This window comes from Kogia breviceps, chromosome 3 (assembly GCF_026419965.1).
Source record: "Kogia breviceps isolate mKogBre1 chromosome 3, mKogBre1 haplotype 1, whole genome shotgun sequence".
NCBI classification, from domain to species: Eukaryota; Metazoa; Chordata; class Mammalia; order Artiodactyla; family Physeteridae; genus Kogia; species Kogia breviceps.
The window spans coordinates 1,854,821-1,878,711 of record NC_081312.1 but is presented as its reverse complement, the minus strand read 5'-3'; the positions used below and the strand labels follow the sequence as shown (position 1 = coordinate 1,878,711).

Sequence of the window (23,891 nt, the reverse complement as noted above, 5' to 3'; positions counted from 1 at the left end):
ATACTCAATTTAAAAATTATTTTTTAAAAGTGTAAGAATTCACTGATTATCCCTAAGTGTCCTTTAAACACATCCATCTGGATGCCCACCTCATACACAGCATGTTCCAACTGACCACTCTCTTGCTTCCTGACTCAGACCCATCCATGCACACAGCTACCTCCTTCCACGCTGCTGGAGCAGGTGCCCTTGCCAGTCTAGTTCCCACCCTCCTGGGCCCCCTCCTCTCAGTGCTGTCTGAGGAGCACACCTTGTCCATGCTCTTCTCTTGTCCTTCCCTCACATTGCTCCCCTTGCCTGGTGTATCCTATCCTAGTTCAATTCCACCCCATTCCCGTCTTACCCCTAGGTTCTTCATGACCTTTTTTTCCCCTTAGATTCCATATATATGTGTTAGCATATGGTATTTTTCTCTTTCTGACTTACTTCACTCAGTATGACAGACTCTAGGTCCATCCACCTCACTACAAATAACTCAATTTCATTTCTTTTTATGGCTGAGTAATATTCCATTGTATATATGTGCCACATCTTCTTTATCCATTCACCCGATGATGGACACTTAGGTTGCTTCCATTTCCTGGCTATTTTAAAACAGAGAACTCTCGTTTGGTCAGTAGTGATGTCAGAAAGCCCTCACACGAGAACCGGATCTGCTTTCCCAGCTTCTTCCACATGGCTACGGCGAGGGTCAAAACACAGAACACATTTTTTTGCAAACAGCATTTATAACATCCTATCCTCATGAGATAGAATAGTTTTTACTTTACTCAATTTCTTATTACCTCAGATAACAAAGAACCAGAAACAACATTCTGTATTCAATAAACACTGGATTTCATGTACTTAGTCATCTTTATAGAGCCTAATACATACCATTTCCCCTCCACACTTCAGCTAAATGGCAACTGCCTTCGCCAGGTTCCTTGCAAAATTCTACAACATCCCGACATGTTGTTTCTGGTGTTATAGGAACTTCTGTTAAAATCTGTTCATTGTTGCTCAAGAACACGGTTAATATCATCTGTAAGAGAAAGATTAAATTAAAGCTACAACTTAGAGTCATCAATCAATCAATAGATTAATCTGTAAATTAAAGTGACGCCCCCCCCCCCGACTGCCACTCCACCCTGCCAGAATGCTTACAGGACAGGTTAAGCTGATCCGAAAGTTCATGCAGAAAAATTAAAATGTAAGACAAGTCAGGAAAATGCCAAAAGAGGAGTATTAGAAGGAAACTAGCACTACTAGATATTATAAAGCCTCAAAACAGTATGGCAACAGCACATAAATAGATCAATGGGACAAATTATAAAGTCCAGAAACAGAAAATGGTAAATGATGAAGCAGGTATCTCAAAACTGAGGAGGGAAAAGACTATATAATGAATGATGACCGAGCAATTAAAATACCCATCTGGAAAAAAATGGATTCATATTGCACATCACACACAAGCATAAGTTCCTAATAGATCAAATATTTAAATATAAATCACAAAATTGTAAAAATTCTAGACTAAAACTGGGTAAATTCCTTTTTATAACCTTGGAGTACAGAGCCCTTTCAACCTATGACTCAAAAACCAGACACCACAGAAAAAGATATATTCAAGTAATAAAACACAGGGATCTTTTACAAAGCAAAAAAGACAAACTGGGGAAAAATATTTGCAATTCATATTACATATAAAAAGCCAATCTCCTCAATATATAAAGGGCTCCTAAAAACGGGTACCAGAAAAACCAAAAATCCAATTTATTTTTAAAAATTGACTGAAGAAATAATATATCACAGTAAAAGAAATGAAAACGGTCCTTAAATGAAGGTACATTATAATGTTTTCGAAAAATTAAAAAATAAAAATTGTCCAGCATTATTTTTTAAAAATCTATTAAAAACCCTACCACTTTGATCTAAGAACTCAAGAGACTGTATCATAAGGGATTTTTTAAAGCATTTTTTAGCAGTATTTTAAATTAAGATACATAAATTTTTTTAGGCATAATGCTATTGCACACGTAATGGACTACAGTATGGTGTAAATATCACCTTTATATGCCCTGGGAAACCCCAAAATTTGTGTTGACTTTACTGTGAAATTTGCTTTACTGCAGTGGTCTGGAACCAAACCTGCAATTATCTTTGAGGTATGCCTGGATTTTCTCCCAGTCTATGGCTTACCTTTTTGTGTTCTTAATAGTGTTTTGTAAAGAGCAGATGTTTTTAATTTGAGGAAGTCCAATTTATCAATTTTTTCTTTTATGGATCATGCTTTATTTATTTATTTTTAACATCTTTATTGGAGTATAATTGCTTTACAATGGTGTGTTAGTTTCTGCTTTATAACAAAGTGAATCAGTTATGCATACACACATGTTCCCATATCTCTTCCCTCTTGAGTCTTCCTCCCTCCCACCCTCCCTATCCCACCACTCTAGGTGGTCACAAAGCACCGAGCTTATCTCCCTGTGCTATGTGGCTGCTTCCCACTAGCTATCTATTCTACGTTTGGTAGTGTATATATGTCCGTGCCACTCTCTTACTTCGTCACAGCCTACCCTTCCCCCTCCCCACATCCTCAAGTCCATTCTCTAGTAGGTCTGCGTCTCCATTCCCATCTTACCCCTAGGTTCTTCATGACCTTTTTTTTTTCTTAGATTCCATATATATGTGTTAGCATATGGTATTTGTTTTTCTCTTTCTGACTTACTTCACTCTGTATGACAGACTCTAGGTCCATCCACCTCACTACAAATAACTCAACTTCGTTTCTTTTTATGGCTGAGTAATATTCCATTGTATATATGTGCCATATCTTCTTTATCCATTCATCTGTTGATGGACGCCTAGGTTGCTTCCATGTCCTGGCTATTGTAAATAGAGCTGCAATGAATATTGTAGTACATGACTCTTTTTGAATTATGGTTTTCTCAGGGTATATGCCCAGTAGTGGGATTGCTGGGTCGTATGGTAGTTCTATTTGTAGTTTTTTAAGGAACCTCCATACTGTTCTCCATAGTGGCTGTATCAATTTACATTCCCACCAGCAGTGCAAGAGTGTTCCCTTTTCTCCACACCCTCTTCAGCATTTTTTCTAGATTTTTTGAAAAACACAGGGATCTTTTACAAAGCAAAAAAGACAAATGGGAAAAATATCTGCAACTCATATTACATATAAAAAGCCAATCTCCTGGGCTTCCCTAGTGGTGCAGTAGTTGAGGGTCCGCCTGCCGATGCAGGGGACACGGGTTTGTGCCCCGGTCTGGGAAGATCCCACATGCCGCGGAGCGGCTGGGCCTGTGGGCCACGGCCGCTGAGCCTGCGCGTCCAGAATCTGTGCTCCGTAATGGGAGAGGCCACAACAATGAGAGGCCCACGTACCGCAAAAAAAAAAAGCGCCAATCTCCTCAATATATAAAGGGCTCCTAAAAACTGGTACCAGAAAGACCAAAAATCCAATTTATTTTTAAAAATTGACTGAAGATATAATATACCACAGTAAAAGAAATGAAAACGGTCCTTAAATGAAGGTTCATTATAATGTATTCAAAATAAAAATTGTCCAGCATTATTTTAAAAAAATCTTTTAAAAACCCTACCACTTTGATCTAAGAACTCAAGAGATTGTATCATAAGGGATTTTTAAAAAATACTACTCCTAAAGTAAAATTTAAACCAAAGATTTTCTTTGATCAGACAGTATAATAAAGTATTTGTTTAATCTTTGATCAAAGTCAGAAACAAAATCTGCATTTGTCCCAAAATTCTCCTCTCAAAATCTTGGCTGTCAACTAAGTATTTTAGTTCATTGTTAAAATATTTTTTTCTTAGAAGTGCCCTAAATTCCTAAATTTTGAGATTAAACATCTCTATACTGATGGCCAGATTTTATTACCAAAACTAGTAACAGTTATGAACTGTTCTCTTGCCACCAACCTCCCCTTACTCCAACCTACCCCTTCACTGTCGCCAGTTAATTTCCTAAATGTAAATCAGCTGAAGTCATTCCCTTGCTTAAAATATTCAGGAGCCCTGCACTGCCTAATAGCAATCCTTCCCAAAACATTTCTTCGGGTTTATAAACAGGAAACTGGTTTCTCTACTGAGCACTCAAGAGTCTAACACTGTAATGTTCACGTGAATCTCTAACTAACTTTTCTCCCCCCGAGACTCTTACGGGGCTTGGATTTCCACAGAATGCCCTCTGAGAAAGCCTAGACTACAGGATAAACTGCAAACTCCTCTCATGGGTAAAAGATTCCTCATAGCCTTCCTAGCCTTCCAGTCATAGTGCCTTCCCACAATGAACCTTGCTCCCTCAAGTCCAAGTTCTCTCAGGCTGCTATCCCTCTGCCCCAGTGCCCTTCCTGTTTGCCTGTAAACTCCTATTCACCCTTCAAAACTCAGCTCATATGCTACCACCTTTGCAAAACCTCCCTTCACCACCTCCTCTCACCAGGGAGGCTACATGTTCCTTCCTTTGTGATCCAGTAGCTCTTCACACACATCTTTATTACATCACACTAGGCTCTATGTGCCTCCAAGCAATTCATTTTTGAATCTTTTGTTCCCATTGTCTGATCAGTATCTGATGTATGGGAGGCACTGTGAAATCTGGTCGACTCCACGAATGACAGACAAAATATAAAACCTCCACCATACCACAGAACTGAGGAAACACTACTCATGATCTAAGTAAGATACATCCACAGTCTGTTCAATAAACAAGCACTTTTCCTTCAGTTCTTCTAGGATATTATAAACACATTTCTCTTTTATAAGAAATAAAACAGTTATTTCTGCTCACTAACCCACAGAGGAATTTATCTTTAAAAGTTGGGGGTCTTTTAAATACTAACATAAATGGCCTGGAATCTATAGAATTTGGAATAAAATAGGTAATTCCTGGATCCAGTGCAAACAAGTCCAGAACTGAAGGGCCTTAATACTATACCAGTTTCATCAGAACAAGTGGAATTTTTTTAAAAAATAAATAAATAAATTTATTTATTTATTTATTTATGGCTGCATTGGGTCTTTGTTGCTGCGCACAGGCTTTCTCTAGTTGCAGCGAGCAGGGGCTACTCTGCTGCAGTGTGCGGGCTTCTCATTGCGGTGGCTTCTCTTGTTGCGGAGCATGGGCTCTAGGCACGCAGGCTTCAGCTGTTGTGGCTCGTGGGCTCTAGAGCGCAGGCTCAGTAGTTGTGGCCCACGGGCTTAGTTGCTCCGTGGCATGTGGGATCTTCCCTGACCAGGGCTTGAACCCATGTCCCCTGCATTGGCAGGCGGATTCTCAACCACTGCACCACCAGGTAAGCCCTTGGAATATATTTTTATTCTTGTTTACTCATATTTATTTTATACTTCTAATGGTAAACATTTTCCCATGTGATTTCACAGCCTATGCTTTAAATTTATTTATTTGTTTGTTTGTTTGTCTGGCTGCACCGGGTCTTAGTTACAGCATGTGGGATCTGCATTGTGGCATGTGGAATCTAGTTCCCTGACCAGGGATCAAATCCGGGCCCCCTGCATTGGGAGCGCAGAGTCTTAGCCACTGGACCACCAGGGAAGTCCCCTCATAGCCTATGCTTTTTAAGATCTAATAATATATTTTCCCAAACCACAGTTTGTAAATCAAAATTTCAAATCAGTGAGAATATTTTTTAAAATTATCTTCTCTTTAAGTGCTGTAACTACATTTCACTAATAACCATGAGTGGGTCCTGTTTTCCGCAGTTCTTCAGCCTTTTCATTCCTCATCCTGTACCGCTTGTGTCTACTACAGGATCCATGATTTGTTCTCCATACTGTGAGCTAGTGAAGGTTTACACAACCAGCTGCTTCTGGAAGCCGGGCCTCTGGCCAGAACCAGTCTCGCATGCTCATCACCCACCATGGGCACAGAGTGGCACCCGTAAAGGCATGGCTTGTGCTTCTCTGCTCAGAAAGCAGAATTCTTTAGGAACCTGCTGTCAGAATGAACATGGCATGACACTCTTCGGGGACACTTTTGAATTACCAAGACTTTTCAGCTCGTGAATAAGTTCAGCATGATGGGGGAAGGGGAAGAAGGGCAGAACGGCAGAGTTGTGAGTGTGAACATTTATTTTTGAAAGCTAAGAACCTCCCAGATAACTTATCTGAAAGTCACTACACATTACTTCAGTTTTTAATTCTATTTTATAGTCTTTAGTAAACTCTATCTTTCCTAATCTTAGCAAAATCCATTTCCCCTAATCTCTACTACTCAATCAAAGCTAATTTCATTATAATCATGACAGATTTAAAAGCTCTCGAGATAAATTAAGCTGGCATTGACCTGGATGGTACATACTTCCCTAGAGCAACCCCTAAAATTGGAGCTGAAAAGGCATGGGACTGCTACCTTTATTCTAGCAAGTATTCCTTAGATTAAAAGAAACGGAAGAATCTCCAACACAAATATCGTAAGTATTAATCCTAGATGCACTTTTTAAAAATATTTTTGAAATCACAATATATCTTATAACTGATAGCATGTCACAATCTAATGGGTAGTGTTATTTTTATTCTTTCTTAATAGTATGTATAGAGATGAAACCCAATAGGGTTAAGGATTAAGAAGACAAAGAAAACAAAGAAAAAAAGAAGTTAATGTTGATTCTTCCTAAAAGATTAATATGTTGAAAATAAAAGATTTGGTTAACTACAGTTAGAAAAACACACAAAGATTTATACTATGAGCTGTAACAGCATAGCACGTGATGATGAGGCCTTATATGCCTTTCTTCAAACTGTTCCCTCCTCTCAGACAAGTCACGCTATCAGACCCTGCCCGCCTGTCTGTCCTCCTCCATTATCCGCAAATGTCCACCTCCTCTTGGAAGTATTTCCTGACGCCACTGTCTACCCCTCCTGACCCAATGTGAGTCAGGGCCTCCTCTTTCGCTCTCCTATAACAGACTGTGGCTATTTCTGGCATAACATTCTTACACTAAATTATCAATGGTTTTCATGATTACATCCTCTACTGGAACAGTGTTTGTGACTCACAGGAGTGAGTTGTGACCCATCACCTGCTCTTGAAATCATCTAAGTGTGTCTCAAGCTGAACATATTTTTATTTTTTTTTAAAGTTGTTAAAAAAAAAACCAGAATGGCCATAAGGCCACTGAGGGCAGGACCTGTGTTCTCTAACTCAGTGCCTGAGTAAAATATAAGTTTGCTCAGTAAATAAAAGATGGAGGCAGCCTAGCAGGCAGCTAACTGCATAACCATATCAGATTAAGCGGTCAACTTTTCCTCACTCTCAAGAACATCTGAGCAACATAAAGAAAATCACTGGGAATCTACCACTAATGTAAGTCATCTACATAGTAGGGCCTTTAAAACATTTGCTCACGTTGGTTATAGGTTGGTTAACCTATTTAAAACAGCACTCCTCCATCTCAATCTGCTTTGTTTCTTCTTCGTTTTCATCGCCACCTGATCTATGTTGTATATTTATTTGTTTATCCTCTGTCTCCTCCCACTAGAACATAAGCTCCCTGAGAGCTGGGATTTTAGTTAGTTCGCTGCTCTATCACTAGTGCCTGGAGTAAAGCCTGGCACATAGTAGGCACTCAATAAACTCCCCCAAATATATAAAAAATTTCTTTTTAAAATATGTTGAGTCACAAAGAGTAGGTGTCTGCCTTCTTATCTTCAAGGTCTCCATAGGAAAAAAAAAAAAAAAAAAGACCATTAAATTAGATCCTCAATAACCATATCAATTAGTTCAAGTCACTGTTTTTGCCTTTTTTTTTTTTTTTTTTTTTTTGCGGTACATGGGCCTCTCACTGTTGTGGCCTCTCCCATTGCGGAGCACTGGCTCCGGATGCGCAGGCTCAGCGGCCATGGCTCACGGGCCCAGCCACTCCGCGGCATGTGGGGTCTTCCCGGACCAGGGCACGAACCTGCGTCCCCTGCATCGGCAGGCGGACACTCAACCACTGCGCCACCAGGGAAGCCTTTGCCTTTAAAAAAAACCCATTATTTTATTTATTTATTTTTGGCTGTGTTGGGTCATCATTGCTGCACACGGGCTTTCTCTAGTTGTGGTGAGCGGGGGCTACTTACTCTTTGTTGTGGTGAGCGGGCTTCTCATTGTGGTTGCTGTGCATGGGTTCTAGGTGCACAGGCTTCACTAGTTCTGTCACGACAGCTCAGTAGTTGTGGCTCGCGGGCTCTAGAGAGCAGGCTTAGTAGTTGTGGCGCATGGGATGAGTTGCTCCGTGGCATGTGGGATCTTCCTGGACCGGGGTCGAACCCATGTCCCCTGCATTGGCAGGCGGATTCTTAACCACTGCGCCACCAGGGAAGTCCCTTTGCTTTAATAATTTAATATTTTAAAAGTATATATTCCATCATATAAAAATTTCCTCTCACCAGCTTGAATTGGTGAAATCTGGTCACACACTATTCCTGGGAATACAAAATATACATCTTAGCTTCCCTTCACCTTACTTACTTAATCCCTCCAGTATTTAAAAGCATATGCATTTTGAGGGAACCTGTCTAAAACCCTGTAGAAATACAAAACTCATGAAGCTTCTTGTAACGTCTAGATATGCCATTACTCCATACCATGTGTGGAGGTGATGAAGCTGACCAAATTTAATCTATTCACTAAAACATAAAGAATCCTCTAAAATAGGAACAGGGCAGTATCAGCTCTGACACCCTTGTTCATCAATGTTGAGAATCACTGCTCAGAATGATGGTTGCTTTACTGACATTGTCCATGTGAATATTACGGAAGCAGAAGTGATTTTCAAACCACAGGTTGTGACCTACTAATGTGCTGTATAATCAATTAGTGCCCTCAGGACCAGTTTTGTTTTTTAATGGAGACGAACAATATAAAATAGTATTCTAACACAACACTGTAAATCAACTATACTCTAATATAAAATAAAAATTTTAAAAAAACAAAACACACACATCCAAAAAAAAAAAAAAAACAGTATTAAGAGAGTGAAAAGGGACTTCCCTGGTGGCTCAGTGGTTAAGAATCTGCCTGCCTATGCAGGGGACACAGGTTTGATCCCTGGTCTGGGAAGATCCCACATGCCGTGGAGCAACTAAGCTCGTGTGCCACACTACTGAGCTGGCGCTCTAGAGCCCGCGAGCCACAACTACTGAAGGCCTCATACCTAGAGCCCGTGCTCCGCAACGAGAGAAGCCACTGCAATGAGAAGCCCGTGCACTGCAACAAAGAGTAGCCCCCACTTGCCGCAACTAGAGAAAGCCCGCGCAGCCAGAAATAAATAAATAAATTTATTTTTAAAAAGAGAATGAAAAGACCAGCCTGGGAGAAAATATTTATAAAACACATATCTGATAAAGAATCTGTATCCTAAATATACACAGAACTCTTAAAACTCAATAAGAAAACAAAGAATCCAATCAAAAAATGAACAAAAGATCCAGATACCTTAACAAAGAAGATACACAGATGGCAAATCAGCATGTGAAGAGATGTTCATCAGAGGTCATTAGGGAATTGCAAATTAAAACAACAATGAGAAACCACTACACACCTAACAGAATGTCCAAAATCCAGAACACTAACAATACCAAATGCTGACAAAGATGTGGAACAATAGGAACCTGCTGGTGGAAATGTGAAATGGTACATCCACTTTGGAAGACAGTCTGGCAGTTTCTTACGAAACTAAACATATTCTTACCATGAGATCCAGCAATTAAGATTCTTGGTATTTACCCAAATGAACTGAAAATTTATATCTATACAAAAACCTACACACGAATGTTTATAGTAGCTTTTTATTCATAACTGCCAAAACGTGGAAGTCACCAAGATGTCCTTCAGTAGGTGAATGGATAAATAAACTGTGGTGCATCCAGAAAATGAAATATCATGCAGTGATAAAAAGCAATGAGCTATCAAGTCACAAAAAGACATGGAGGAAACATAAATGCACATGGCTAAGTAAAAGAAACCAGTCTGAAAAGACTACATACTGTATGATTCCAACTATATGACATTCTGGAAAAGAAAAATCTGTGGAGACAGTAAAATGATCAGTGGTTGCCAGGAGTTGAGGGTGGAAGGAAGGATGAGTAAGTGGAAGGAAAAGAATTTTTTAGGTCAGTGAAACTCCTCTGTATGATACCATATTGGTAGATAAATGACACTCCACATTTGTCAAAACTCACAGGACTGTACAACAGAAAGAGTGACCCCTCATGTAAACTATGGACTTCAGTTAATAATAATGTATGAATATTAGTTCATTAATTATAACAAAGGTACCCCATTAAAGCAAGATGTTAATAATAGGGAAAACTGTTGGGGTTCAATCTTTCTGTAAACCTAAAACTGCTCTAAAAAACAGAGTCTATTAATTTAAAATAAAAAATAAAACAATACACTACACATGGTAAAGGTTAAGTGCTGTCTCCTGAAATTCTGACTACATATATCCATATAGAGAGATACAGGATTGTGTGTAAGACTGGATCACATTGTAAAAGGTGTTTCTTGGTGTGGGTCATGGTCCAAGAAGTTTGGAAGAAACTGCTCTCAGGGCCTCATGAAACCCCCCCAGGATTAAATGAAAAATCACTACACTGGGGGGAAAGCACTCCCATCAACATTTATCAGTGCTTATTACTAGGCACTGTGATACACACTTCACACATTCTCAATTAGCACACCAACTTTGTGAGATAAATACCAACCTTCATTTTACAGATTAGGGAAAGGAGGCTTGGAGAGGTTAAATAACTTGTCCAAGGTCACTGAGCTAATAAATGCCAGAGTAGGATTGGATTTAACCCTGGTCTGACTGACTCCAAAGCTATGGTCTGAACCACTACTCTAAACCACTTCAAAAGAAAAAAAGAAAAACAGCAGAATTTTAATAAATACCTTCATACTTACAATATAATCCCCATTATTAAATAACTTCTCAATTAACCAAATTTTATCTAGTGTCTACAGTTGAAACTACCTAAAATGCAAAGTTAATCATACAAGGGAACCAAAACAAAGAATCATGCATTTTTTCTAATTATTCAACTATAAAGATGATCTCACTAATAGATGTTCTAATTAAATTTTCTTGACCTTACAAAATTTTAAATTAGGTGTACCAACAATTTTCAGAATAAGGCTTCCTCTTTCTACATATTTCTTTGTAAAATTCAAGAAAATATATTCCTGTTTTTGGTTTTTTTTTGCAGTACACGGGCCTCTCACTGTTGTGGTCTCTCCCGTTGCGGAGCACAGACTCCGGATGCACAGGCTCCAGATGCACAGGCTCAGCGGCCATGGCTCACAGGCCTAGCTGCTCTGCGGCATGTGGGAATCTTCCCGGACCGGGACACGAACCTGTGTCCTCTGCATCGGCAGGCGGACTCTCAACCACTGCGCCACCAGGGAAGCCCCCCTAGGTATATTCCCAAGAGAATTAAAAACATATGTCTACACAGAAACTTGAACAAAAAAGTTTATAGCACCATTACTCATAACAGCCAAAAAGTGGAAATAGCCCAAACTGATGAATGGATAAACAAATGTCATATATCTATCTATACAATGGAATATTACTTGATCATAAAAAGGAATGAAGTGAATGCTACGAACATGGATCAACCTTAGAAACATTGCCAAGTGAAAGAAGCCAGATACAAAAGGTCACATGTTGTGTGATTCCATTTACATGAGATGTCCAGAATAGGCAAATCCATAGAGACAGGAAGTAGACTGGTGGTTGCCAGGGAATGAAGGGAAGGAGGAATAGGAAGTGACTGCTAATGGGTACAGGGTTTCTTCTTGGGGTGATGAAAATGTTCTAAAATTAGACAGTGGTGACAGTTACACAAGTCTGTGAATATGTTAAAACCACTAAACTGACTACTTCAAAGGAGTGAATGTTACGTGAAATACATATCAATAAAGCTGTATTTTAAAAATATCTAGCTATACCAATTATTCAACCTATACAATCATTAAAATATTTTTCCCAATGGAAACAACTTTAAATAAATATTATGGGACTTCCCTGGTGGCGCAGTGGTTAAGAATCCGCCTGCCAATGCAGGGGACACAGGTTCGAGCCCTGGTCCGGGAAGATCCCACATGCCGTGGAGCAACTAAGCCTGTGCGTCATAACCATTGGGCTTGTGCTCTAGAGCCGGCAAGCCATAACTACTGAGCTCACGAGTCACAACTACTGAAGCCCGCATGCCTAGAGCCCAGGCTCCGCAACAAGAGAAGCCGCCGCAATGAGAAGCTGGCGCACCACAACCAAGAGTGGCCCCCGCTCACCACAACTAGAGAAAGCCCGTTTGCATCAACAAAGACCCAATGCAACCATAAATAAATAAATAAATTTATAAATAAAGATTATATCATTTCCTTGTATATATTTTTCTTTTCTCTAGTAATAAAGATTTATAATTGTACAAATCCTGTTTTTTCATGTCTGCTAATACCAAAAGTTGAGTACTAATCCTTTTGCCAGCAGAAAACAAAGCTCAAAACAAGGATAATTAGTAATGTCTCTGAAGAACACTTTAATATAATCACGTGTATAGACACCATAGCAAATACTATCATCTGTACAAAATCAGAATACAATTTATGAAGGAAAAGTAAGTCCAATAGCCCTCCTATCTTTTTACAAATGACTCCGTCCATTTTGTCTTTCAGATTTGAGCCAGCTCTTAAAAACCATGATGCTACTTTGAATTTGCCGATTAATGCTCTGAGTTACCATTCTCAAAATATTTCTCATCTTTAGAAAACTAAGCAAAACTCAAGTGTAGAAAACAAAAGTCCCAGTGCCTGGAGATTATCTATGCCATTTACAAAGGAAAAATACTTCAATAGATGTCCCTTAGGCCTCATGGAATCTAAATTCAGGCACTAATGACATGAACCATGATAAGATGTCCTAATGAAACAAGACAGACCACTGTTGTTACAGCAGAGTGATATGGTGGATAAAGTTTCACCTAATTAGGTGAGTTCCATGGAAGAAAAAGTTTGGTGTTAGCACTGTTCAATAACAACTGTAACCAGGATCTAGAAATCACTATGAAAAGGAAAACTAAACATTAATTTACTAATCTCCATATAAAACTCACTATTAAAAAAAAAAGACTTGCCTAAGTTTCGTCATCAACTTTAAAAAGATAAACCTCAAGGTTTTTAAATAAGTTTTCATAATAAATGCCTTGTCGGTATGTTATGCTTAGGAAAATTGCTTGTTGGAAGTAGGACACATACAGAGCTACAATTTTTTTTTCAAATTATGCTAGTTCTGACATATCTTAGGTGCTTAAAATCAGAATGAAGTTTATAACGATACTTAACTTCAAAGGACTTTTACAATTTATTAATAATAAAAATAGCTATTATTTCAGTGCTTACTATGTTCGCAGACAGGCCTTCTGTTTACCCATATTATATCTCTGAATTCTCCCAACAGGTCTACGGAGCTAGGTGCTAGGATGATCGTGTCACTGCATACAGACTGAAAGACTGCCCAAGGTCACGTGACTAAGAAGTGCCAGAGTGTCTGACCCAAGAGTGTCTGACTCCAAAGCTTAAGTTTCTACTTGAATAGCTCAGGAACAAAGCAGTGAACACCTTTAAAAACAAAACAAAAAAACAACACAACTATTCAAGTTCTTCATCCCTATGAAACTGTAAGAAACAATCTCTATTCAAAAGTTAATCAGACAGAAATGTGAACTATTTTTTTTAATAATGTAAGAACTCACTTCAAATATATAATGTACACATTCCTTTGAAAAGCAAAACATTGTAAGTATGAATACAAAACAGTAAATTAGTAGAGACTCATTATAAAATCCAAAGATGAATGTACTCCATAGCCTAGACTGCCTCTGGGAAAAAATTCCTACTAACAAAGACTAAACTGAAAACTGATGCTTTCCCACTCCATGTCTTCACCTCTTTCTTGACCTGACCTGGGTCCCGAGATTTGGATCTGCTCAGATACCAGAAGAACCTTTATAAAAACCTGTGTACTAGGCTTTCCTGGTGGCGCAGTGGTTGAGAGTCCGCCTGCTGATGCAGGGGACACGGGTTCGTGCCCCGGTCCAGGAAGATCCCACATGCCACGGAGCGGCTGGGCCCGTGAGCCATGGCCGCTGAGCCTGCGCATCGGGAGCGTGTGCTCCGCAACAGGAGAGGCCACAACAGTGAGAGGCCCGCGTACCGCAAAAAAAAAAAAAAACAAAAAACCAACAAACCTGTGTACGATTGGCAACATTTCAAAACCATTCCTTTTGAAGAGAGAATTATGTATTCCATAACTCATTACAACATGAGGCTGATATAAGTTTTTTTATTATCACACATCCAAATTTTTACCTTTCCAAACAAAAAGCTCTGTTATGGAGATCTGACTGAATTTCTGAGTATTAATATTGTCAGGAAGTTATGTGTTTTCAGAAAGAGAAAAGAAAGAACATTTTCTTAGCCCCTACTAGGCAATCAAACACCAATTCAGTCCTCACGGCAACCTCAGAGACCCCAACTGGGATGGCTTTCAGATGACAATTCTCTCCCCTCTTCTCTGGGACTCACACTTGGCAAGTTCTCAGGGGTCAGGCTTATTTTACATGTCCATCCCTCTTGCCATTGCTGACTCAAACTAAGGAAGACATGTGATGAAAAATGTTCTTTGTCCCACAGGTATCCACTGAGTGCCTACTGTGTGCCAGGCGCTGCACTGACAAAGCAGACAGCATTCCTGCCCTTGTGGAATTTTCATTATAGTATGAGGAAAGAGACAAAATAAGTAGGTAGAACATGTATCATATGGTGGGTGGTGATGTATACTATGGAGAAAAGCAAAGCAGGCAAAGGAGATTGGGAACAAGGCAACTTTAAGTAAGATGGTTAGAAAAGGCCTCCGTGAAGGACGTGAGAGAGTGACCCTGCAGACAGCCTGACAGAAGAGCATTCAGGCAGAGACAACAAGTGCAAAGGCCCTGAGGCAGAAGGAATGCCTGGTATGATTCCGAATCAACAAGGAGTCAGTTTGGCTGGAGCAGAGAAATCAAGGGGAGAAGAGTAGGTGATGACAGGTAAATTACTAATTAGGCTTCTGCTCAGAGGGAGCTTGGAAGTCCTTAAGAGTTCAGCTAAGAAGTGGCATGTTTTACCATCATGATTTACAGACTCACTCGGCTGCTTTGTTGAGAACAGACTGAGGGTGAAGAAGCACAGAAACAGTAATGCCCTTAGGTGAACCCAGGAATCCGGGAGAGAGAGAGAACCCCAGAGGTAGCGCAGAATAGAAGCTGGCTAGACTGTGAAGGTAGCTCTGATGGATCTGCTGATGGAGTGGATGCTGACTACCAGAGAAAGAGGCTGTGCCATAGAGAGGGGGGCCCACCACCCCTGATGCCAAGGTCCCCAGAGTTGTCCCAGTTCCTGCTCCACCTGAAGATTCCGTTGTTCAGCTCTCCCTCCAGCATCCTTCCAATAAACCCCCTCTTCTCTAAGATTATTTAAAAAAAATTTTTGGTCACACCTCGCGGCATGTGGGATCTTAGTTCCCTGACCAGGGATCGAACCCACACCCCCTGCATTGGAAGCGCAGTCTTAACCAAAGGACCGCCAGGGAAGTCCCTTTTCTAAGATTTTAGAAAGTACTTGCAACCAAAATCAACTCAACTACTAAAGTTACTATCATTTTACAAATGAGAAACCTGAGGTATAAAAAAGGTCCAGCACTCATCCAAGGCACAGCAGTTCCTGGGTAGCTGAGTTCAGATGTGAACACACAAGTCTGCCTGGCTCCCGAAAGCCTGTACCACACTGCCTCCCAGGCCTTGACTAGTCCTCTACCTGCAAACAGGCACAGAGAGCATAATAGCAAAACAAAACCAAAAGCAAAAGTGGGAGGGAAGTAGGGAGAAAAGGTCAGCAAGAAAACCCGCTTCAGGGCCAGCATTTCACAGGACGTGAGAAGCAGGATCATCCTGTTACGGAGACCTATCTCCCATTCCCCCCACCCCACAGGGTGGAAGGCCTCAGCAACTCTGTTCCGCAAACACATGGAAGCCCCAGCTCTGTACCAAGCTGAAAGCTCTGACTGTCTCCATCCAGAAGAGAGGAAATGGGGCTCAGGTTCACAGATCACCTTTCCTTTGGTCTTATCATCTCCCTACACTGCCACAAAATAGTTTTCTTCCCCCTCTGGTCACAAAAACAGTTAACGTATTATTGTTGGCTCAGCACTCAGAGTGATCTCACAAGGATCCATGTTTTAACACAGAAATAAAATGTTGTGTTCCCTGAGGTAACAGTCATACCAGTCCTACAAAAAGCATACATTTTAAGCTGCAAATTTGAGAGGACAGTACACGGGTGCCTCAATTTTTTTTTCCAATAGTCAGTAAAGGTGTTTGGGGAAAAAGAAAAGATAAAAACTTTTTGGGGTAATTTGAGTTATTTTAGAGTAAATAACCACTTGCTTCTTAATCCATTCATAAAAGCATTCAATGCAATTAAAAGGGATATGATGAGTTTCAAACTTAAGCTATCATAAAGATCAGTCATCAAATCTTAGAGCCAGAAAGGAGCCTTACCTAACCACCACTCTTTCCCCATTTTACAGATGAGGAAGCAGAAGCCCAGAGAAGGAAATAATTTGTCAAGGTTAATAAATCTTATTAGCAACAAAACCAAGACTGAAATCAGGTCTCTCAATTCTCAGCCCAGCAGGCTGCCTCCCTTTCAGCAGTTTATTTAGTTACACTGTTTACTTAATATTGAATGAGAAGGTCTGTGAAATGTCCAGCAAGAAGCCTGACATACAATATTCTCTCAAATCTAATTTCCTCCCTTTCTTATTTATTTAAATACCTGGCAACAACTTTGGGCACTGTAAAAGTTAGAAAAACCCCAGAACTAAAAATTATAGAAGTGAATTGAAATTAAATTCCAAAAGAGAACCATGAAACAAAATTGACACAGGAACATATTACCAAGTGCAAATTATAAAGGGTAGCTGATCAGAAAACAGACCTATAATAAATTTTGAAAATGACTCCATGACTATCAATGGGATATCCTGAAAAATGTAAGCTAAGTGACACTATTTGTTAAAAAGGCATTCAACTGGGATATAACTAGGTGACCATATAATTAAGAACCAAACATGGTCACTTTGAGTGGGGAAAAAAAGCTAACAAAACAGAATGCCAGGACAACAGGCAAAAACCAAGATGTCCTCTTGCACACCTGGATGTATGGGCACCCAGTATAAATCACATGTATGGAAAGCTACATTGTTTCAAATGTAGCTCCCAAGAGAAGAGTACCACAAAGCAACAAATATTTTAAAAATCAGGACTAAAGAGAAAATGAAAACTACAAAATAGATCTTTTTTTTTTTTTCATGAAGATTCATTCCAACTATCTACTTCACCGGCAAATGAAAAGTAAGCCCTGACTTCCCTGGTGGTGCAGTGGTTAAGAACCCGCCTGCCAATGCAGGGGAAATGGGCTTGAACCGTGGTCCGGGATGCCGTGGAGCTAGTAAGCCCGCGCACCACAACTACTGAGCCTGAGTGCCACAACTACTGAAGCCCATGTGGCTAAAGCCCATGCTCCGCAACAAGAGAAGCCACCCCAACGCAGCAATAAATAAATAAATAAATATTTTTTAAAAAGTAAGCCTTATAAAATGACTCATCAATCCTACCTCAAAAAAATTCTTTTCCACCCTTAATCCAACAGAAACAAGGAAAAGAACCATTTATGACATGCAAGTGAAAGAGGTAGGAGCATCATCCCCATTTTACAGATGAAGAAGCAGGGTCAAGAGAGTCTGATACGTCACTAAAGGTCCGAATCTAAACCCAGGGATGACTCCAAAAGCCACAAGGCCCGTTAGAGTCCCAGGTCTGTTTTAGGACAGATATCACAGCTTGGCAGGCCACCTCTCTCCCTCCCTTCAAGATGAGGCAGACAGTGTTTCTATCGTCAAAAGAGAATGAGGGGAGGGGATGGGCTTGGCATGTAGGCTTGGCACACCTCCCCCAGCTGTGGGTCTCTCTCTTTCAGCCAAGTCCAGAAAAAGCTCATGGACCACGACGACCCTAGTCACCAGATCTGGGCCGCGTGGGATAACCAAGGACCCCCACAGGACAACCAAGATCCTACATCCAAGGAGTCAACTGACCTTGGAAATTCAAACCACAGAACCTAACTTCAACTTTCAAGGGTTCTGCAGTCCAGCACCCATCTTCCTCCTCAGCTGCTGTGAACAGCAATAAAAGTAACAGCACCCATTTACTGATTGACACTATGCGCTAGACCTCATGCTGAGCATTCTCCATGCATAATATTGTTCAATCCTGCCAGAAATCCTGGGAAGAGGTTTTTGTTTTTCTTTGGGGTTTTTTCTTTTTTTTCTATTATCCTTATTATTTTTTAGGTGGCAAATTAACACCCACATAATTTTTTTTTAGAGTCTAACAACAGATGTAATAAAAAACAGACGGTCCCCCTAATGACTCACACTTTTAAACAGCTGGTATATATCCTTTTAGACCTTTCTCTCCACCACAAAATGCTTCTTTTTTACAGTGAGATCACATTAAGTAGAAAATGGGTTTTTCAGCCAACACCACATTTGGGGCATTTTTCCACAAGAATTCACACAGTTCTACTCCTTTTTTTTAGGCTATATATTATTTCTCCCTATGGCCACACCATTATTTATTGAGAGACACTGTTACTTTCAGATGAGGAGATAAACTCCAACAGGTATGTGACTTGTTTAAGGTCACAGAGTAAGTGGCAGGGCCAAGGCTGGACCCAGGCCTACCTGATGCCAAAGTCTGTGTTCTCAAACACTTGGTCCCACAAGGTACTTGTTTTGAATGTTTCTGTCAACTGGACTACAAACCCCTTGAAGACAGGGAATTAGTGTCTTTAAGTCTCCAATGCCTAGCACTGTGTCGGCATATAATAAGAGTTAATAAATATTTGTTGTGTAAATATCTGATGAATGTCACTTTTTTTGTACCTCGTTTACCTTCCCTCCTATGCCATTCGTATCTTTCACAGTGCCCTGGCATATCATGGAGGCACAAACATATCTGTTGAAAGTATAGCTCTAACGCCATTCTCGGTCTGGGTCACTTGGCCTCTCTCCATCTCAGAATTCACCTGCAATGCCAGCTCAGACCCACCTGCTTCTCCAGGAGCTTCCCTAACAGAGGGCTTTCGCATGGAGATCCCTCTATTCAGCTCTAATACAACATCATAAAAAGTTAGCACTAGAAACAATCTTAGCAGTTATTCATCCTGTACCCCTCCTCACTCTGTAGTAATAGATACGAAGGCAGTGAAATGTTGTAAAAATCTAAATGTCTACTTGAGCCTCCAAAAGACTACTAACCCTAAGTTTATAGTCTTGACCTGCCTGACTCCATGGTGGTGCAGAATTTTGACCTTGGTAACCTCTAGCGCCAGACTTCTCTGAATATTAGCCAAAACCTCATCAACTGATAGAAATGGGCTCTTCTATTGTATGATTAACCATAAAGCTTCAGATTAAGAGATTTTAGTAACAGTTTTGCATAACAAAAAAACTGGCAAAACAAACACAAAAGATAATTTTCCATTAAATTTAGTCATGGAACTTAGCTACTTGGACCTCTCACTGTTCTGGCCTCTCCCGTTGAGGAGTACAGGCTCCAGATGCGCAGGCTCAGCGGCCATGACTCACGGGCCCAGCCGCTCTGTGCCATGTGGGATCCTCCCGGACGGGGGCACAAACCCGTGTCCCCTGCATCGGCAGGCGGACTCTCAACCACTGCGCCACCAGGGAAGCCCGGAACTTAGCTACTTTGACTTGACTATCAAAAGTATAAGCAGGGGACTTCCCTGACGGTCCAGCAGTTAAGACTTTGCCTTCTGATGCAGGGGGTGAGGTCGATCTCTGGTTGGGGAGCTAAGATCCCACATGCCTCAGGGCCAAAAAACAAACAAAAAACAAAAAAATAAAACAGAAGCAATATTGTAACAAATTCAGTAAAGACTTTAAAAATGGTCCACATCAAAAGAAAATAAGCATAAGCAGCTGCTACTGCTACTATAGAAATATCCCATTTTCCCTCCCAGTTACCCCATATGAGCGTTAGTATCTGATTATCAGCAACTCTCCAAAAGGACTCCCACCAGAAACCAATTGGACCATGAGGTATTCTCTGTTAACCATGATATTTGAGGATTTGTTCGATTCTAGAGGCAAATAACCATATAAGGAGATTAAAATTAGACTCCCGGGTTTATGACAAGACACTGCAGTATAACAGACACAATAAACCAAAACCCATAATGTAAAGCAAAGTATTACAATGTATATAACATAAACTGGACACACAGGATCACTCATTCATTCATTTAGGAAAATTTTACTGAGCCCATCATGGCCCTGAGCCAGGCTCGGGACACAGACTGTCAACATCACCTCAGTCACTGAACCTTGAGCTGAGACGGAGAAGAGATACCAGGAAACTACAGTGGGAAACTGCAGAGTGCCATGAGACCCCACAGAAGGACAGCCTGATCCAGATGCCAGCGCCAGGAAGACTTCCCAAAGGAAGCAACATGTAGGCTGAGACTAAAGGAGTTAGTCTTGAAGAGGAGTGGAGAATGTGTGCGGGAGCCAGGGGGTAAGCAGATTATGTTCTTTTTTTAAAAAAATTTTTTATTCATTTTTTTATTGGAGTATAGTTGATTTACAATGTTGTGTTAGTTTCTGCTATACAGCAAAGTGAGTCAGTTATACATAAACATATATCCACTTTTTTAAGATTCTATTCCCATATAGGTCATTACAGAGTATTGAATAGAGTTCCCCATGCTATTCAGTTGGTTCTTATTATCTGTTCTATATATAGTAGCGTGTATATGTCAATCCTAATCTCCCAATTTATCCCTCCCTCTTCCTTTCCCCCCTGGTAACTACAAGTTTGTTTTCTACATCTGTGACTCAACTGCTGTTTTGTAAACAGGTTCATTTGTACCATATTTCTTTTTTTAAAAATGTTTCTTTTTTTAAAATTATAAATTTATTTATTTATTTTTTGGTTGTATTGGGTCTTCATTGCCGTGCGTGGGCTTTCTCTAGCTGCGGCAAGCAGGGGATACTTACTCTTCGTTGCGCTGTGCGTGCTTCTCTTTGCGGCATCTTCTCTTGTTGCAGAGCTCTAGGCACACGGGCTTCAGTAGTTGTGGCATACAGGCTCAGTAGTCGTGGCTCACAGGCTCTAGAGCACAGGCTCAGTAGTCGTGGTTCGCAGGCTCTAGAGTACAGGCTCAGTAGTCGTGGGGCACAGGCTTAGTTGCTCCGCAGCATGTGGGATCATCCCGGACCAGGGCCCAAACCCATGTCCCCTGCATTGGCAGGCAGCTTCTTGACCACTGTGCCACCAGGGAAGTCCTGTACCATTTCTTTAAATTCCACATATAAGCGCTATCATGTGATATTTGTCTTTCTCTGTCTGACTTTCTTCACTCACTATTACAATCTCTAGGTCCATCCATGTTGCTGCAAATGGCATTACTTCGTTCTTTTTTATGGCTGAGTAATACTCCATTGTATATATGTACCACATCTTCTTTATCCATTCCTCTGTCAATGGACATTTAGATGGACCACTGTGCCACTAGGGAAGGCCCTGCCCATTTTTTGATTGGGTTGTTTTTTGATATTAAACATGAGCTGTTTGTATATTTTGGAGATTAATCCCTCATCAGTCGCTTCGTTTGCAAATATTTTCTCCCATTATGTGGGTTTTCTTTTCGTTGTGCTGATGGTTTCCTTTACTGTGCAAAACCTTCTAAGTTTAATTAAGCCCCATTTGTTTATTTCTGTTTTTATTTTCATTACTCCAGGAGGTGGACCAAAAGATTTTTCTGTGATTTATGTCAGAGAGTGTTCTGCCTATGTTTTCCTCTAAGAGTTTTATAGTATCTGGTCTTACATTCAGGTCTTTAATCCATTTTGAGTTTAGTTTTGTGTGTGGAGATTATGTTCTAAGTAGAGAGTCTGTTTAACTGTTCCACAGACCACCAATCAATGACAGATGAAAACAGCCATGATTAAATAAACCCCATTAGGCACTGCCTTCTTCTGTGCCAAAAACTTGACATTTAAATAACCATACCCTAATTTGGTTATGTTTCTAGCCATGCTTCACTCTAGAAGGTGATAAAGGACCTCCTCTTAAATGCCTTCCACAGTGTTCTTTTTATATTTTGGTTTTACTTTTGCTATTCTTTTCTACTTTATTTACAAATGAGAGTAGAAGGTGAAACTCTCAAAATTATTCAGTGTTAGAATATACTGAAGGAAAACAGAACTAGGTAGTCTTCCCAGACATACTAGGGCTGATACAGTGTTTCTGAGAGAGAGTAGTTTAACTGTAACAGTACTAGTAATTAAATGTTGATAAAAATCATCCTTTCAAAATTTTCCTAATTTTAATTAGAATATTAAATCCTTTAATTATAAATTACACTATTTCTGTGGTTGTTAAGCACCCTTAATGTCACAGCAAACAAAATTAGTTACCCAACGACATCAATTAAAACATATCCTCACAAAATTACAATTTAAGATTTTTCACCTGTGAAAACTTGTTAAATACCTATCTAAATTAATCAGTCTCCAAAGCAAAAATGTTTTTTAAATGTACTGAATCAAGATCATTTAACATTTTGGAGATACTAAACATTTGGAGAATAAAAGCACACATCTATAGTGCTTATTATAGACCAGGCATTGTTATAGGTTCTTTATACATAACTCATTTAATACTTACAAAACCAGTGAGGTAGGTACTACTATGACCTCCATTTTTACAGATGAGGACACTAAGACACAGAGAGATTAACTTACCCAAGATCACATAGGTAGGAAATTAAATAGTTGAGATTCAAACCCAGACAGTCCACCCCCAAATCCGTGCTCTTTAACTACTGCATTACACTGTCCCTCAATAGTTTTTCGAATATAAAAGCAAAAATTAGTAAATGAAAACTACTATAATAAAACACCAGGGACTTCCCTGGTGGCACAGTGGTTAAGAATCTGCCTGCCAATGCAGGAGACACAGGTTTGAGCAGTGGTCTGGGAAGATCCCACATGCTGTGGAGTGGCTGGGCCCATGCACCACAACTACTGAGCCTGAGCTCTGGAGCCCGTGAGCCACAACTACTGAGCCCATGTACCACAACTACTGAAGCCCGCATGCCTAGAGCCCGTGCTCCACAGAGAAGCCACCGCAACGAAGAGTAGCCCCCACTTGCTGCAACTAGAGAAAGCCCGCACGCAGCAATGAAGACCTAACACAGCCAAAAATAAATAATTAATTTAAAAAATAAAAACAAAACACCAGCCATGTATAATCCTTGAGGAATTAATTCTTATGAATGATAGCATTCTCTGAATAGCTGAGCATCTAACCCCTTTGTCTGAGCCAAAATCTGAAACTGTGCTGTCCATTTGATATGGCCACTAGGCACACATGGCTACTGAGAACTTGAAATGTGGCTAGTCCAAAATCAGGTGTGCTGTATGTATACAATGTGTCCTGGAATTTGAGAGGCTTAGTATGAAAAAAATGAATGTGAAACACCTCACCAATCATGTTTTAATATTAATTGCATGTTTAAATAATTTGAGGATATAGTGGGTTAAATAAAATATATTATTAAAATTAGTTTCACTTTTTTACGTGGCTACCAGAAAATTTAAAATTGCATTTGTGGCTCACATTATGTTCCTACTGGACAGAGCTCATCTAAAATGTATCCAGCTGCTATCTACATTACT

General features: G+C 40.1%; 1 protein-coding gene across 4 annotated transcripts in view; it reads right to left on the bottom strand.

The window, feature by feature from the left end:
* The window catches only part of PPP1R13B (protein phosphatase 1 regulatory subunit 13B), an 88,862-nt gene that overhangs the window by 52,761 nt on the left and 12,210 nt on the right, over positions 1–23,891 (bottom strand). For 3 of the 4 annotated variants that reach the window (XM_059058197.2, XM_067027680.1, XM_067027682.1), the window contains exon 2: positions 877–1,024. In XM_059058197.2, the coding sequence (XP_058914180.1) occupies positions 877–1,024 (148 nt within the window). Of the gene's footprint in view, positions 1–876; positions 1,025–8,100; positions 8,179–23,891 lie in introns of those variants that run through there. The other variant, XM_067027681.1, reaches the window with a different exon arrangement.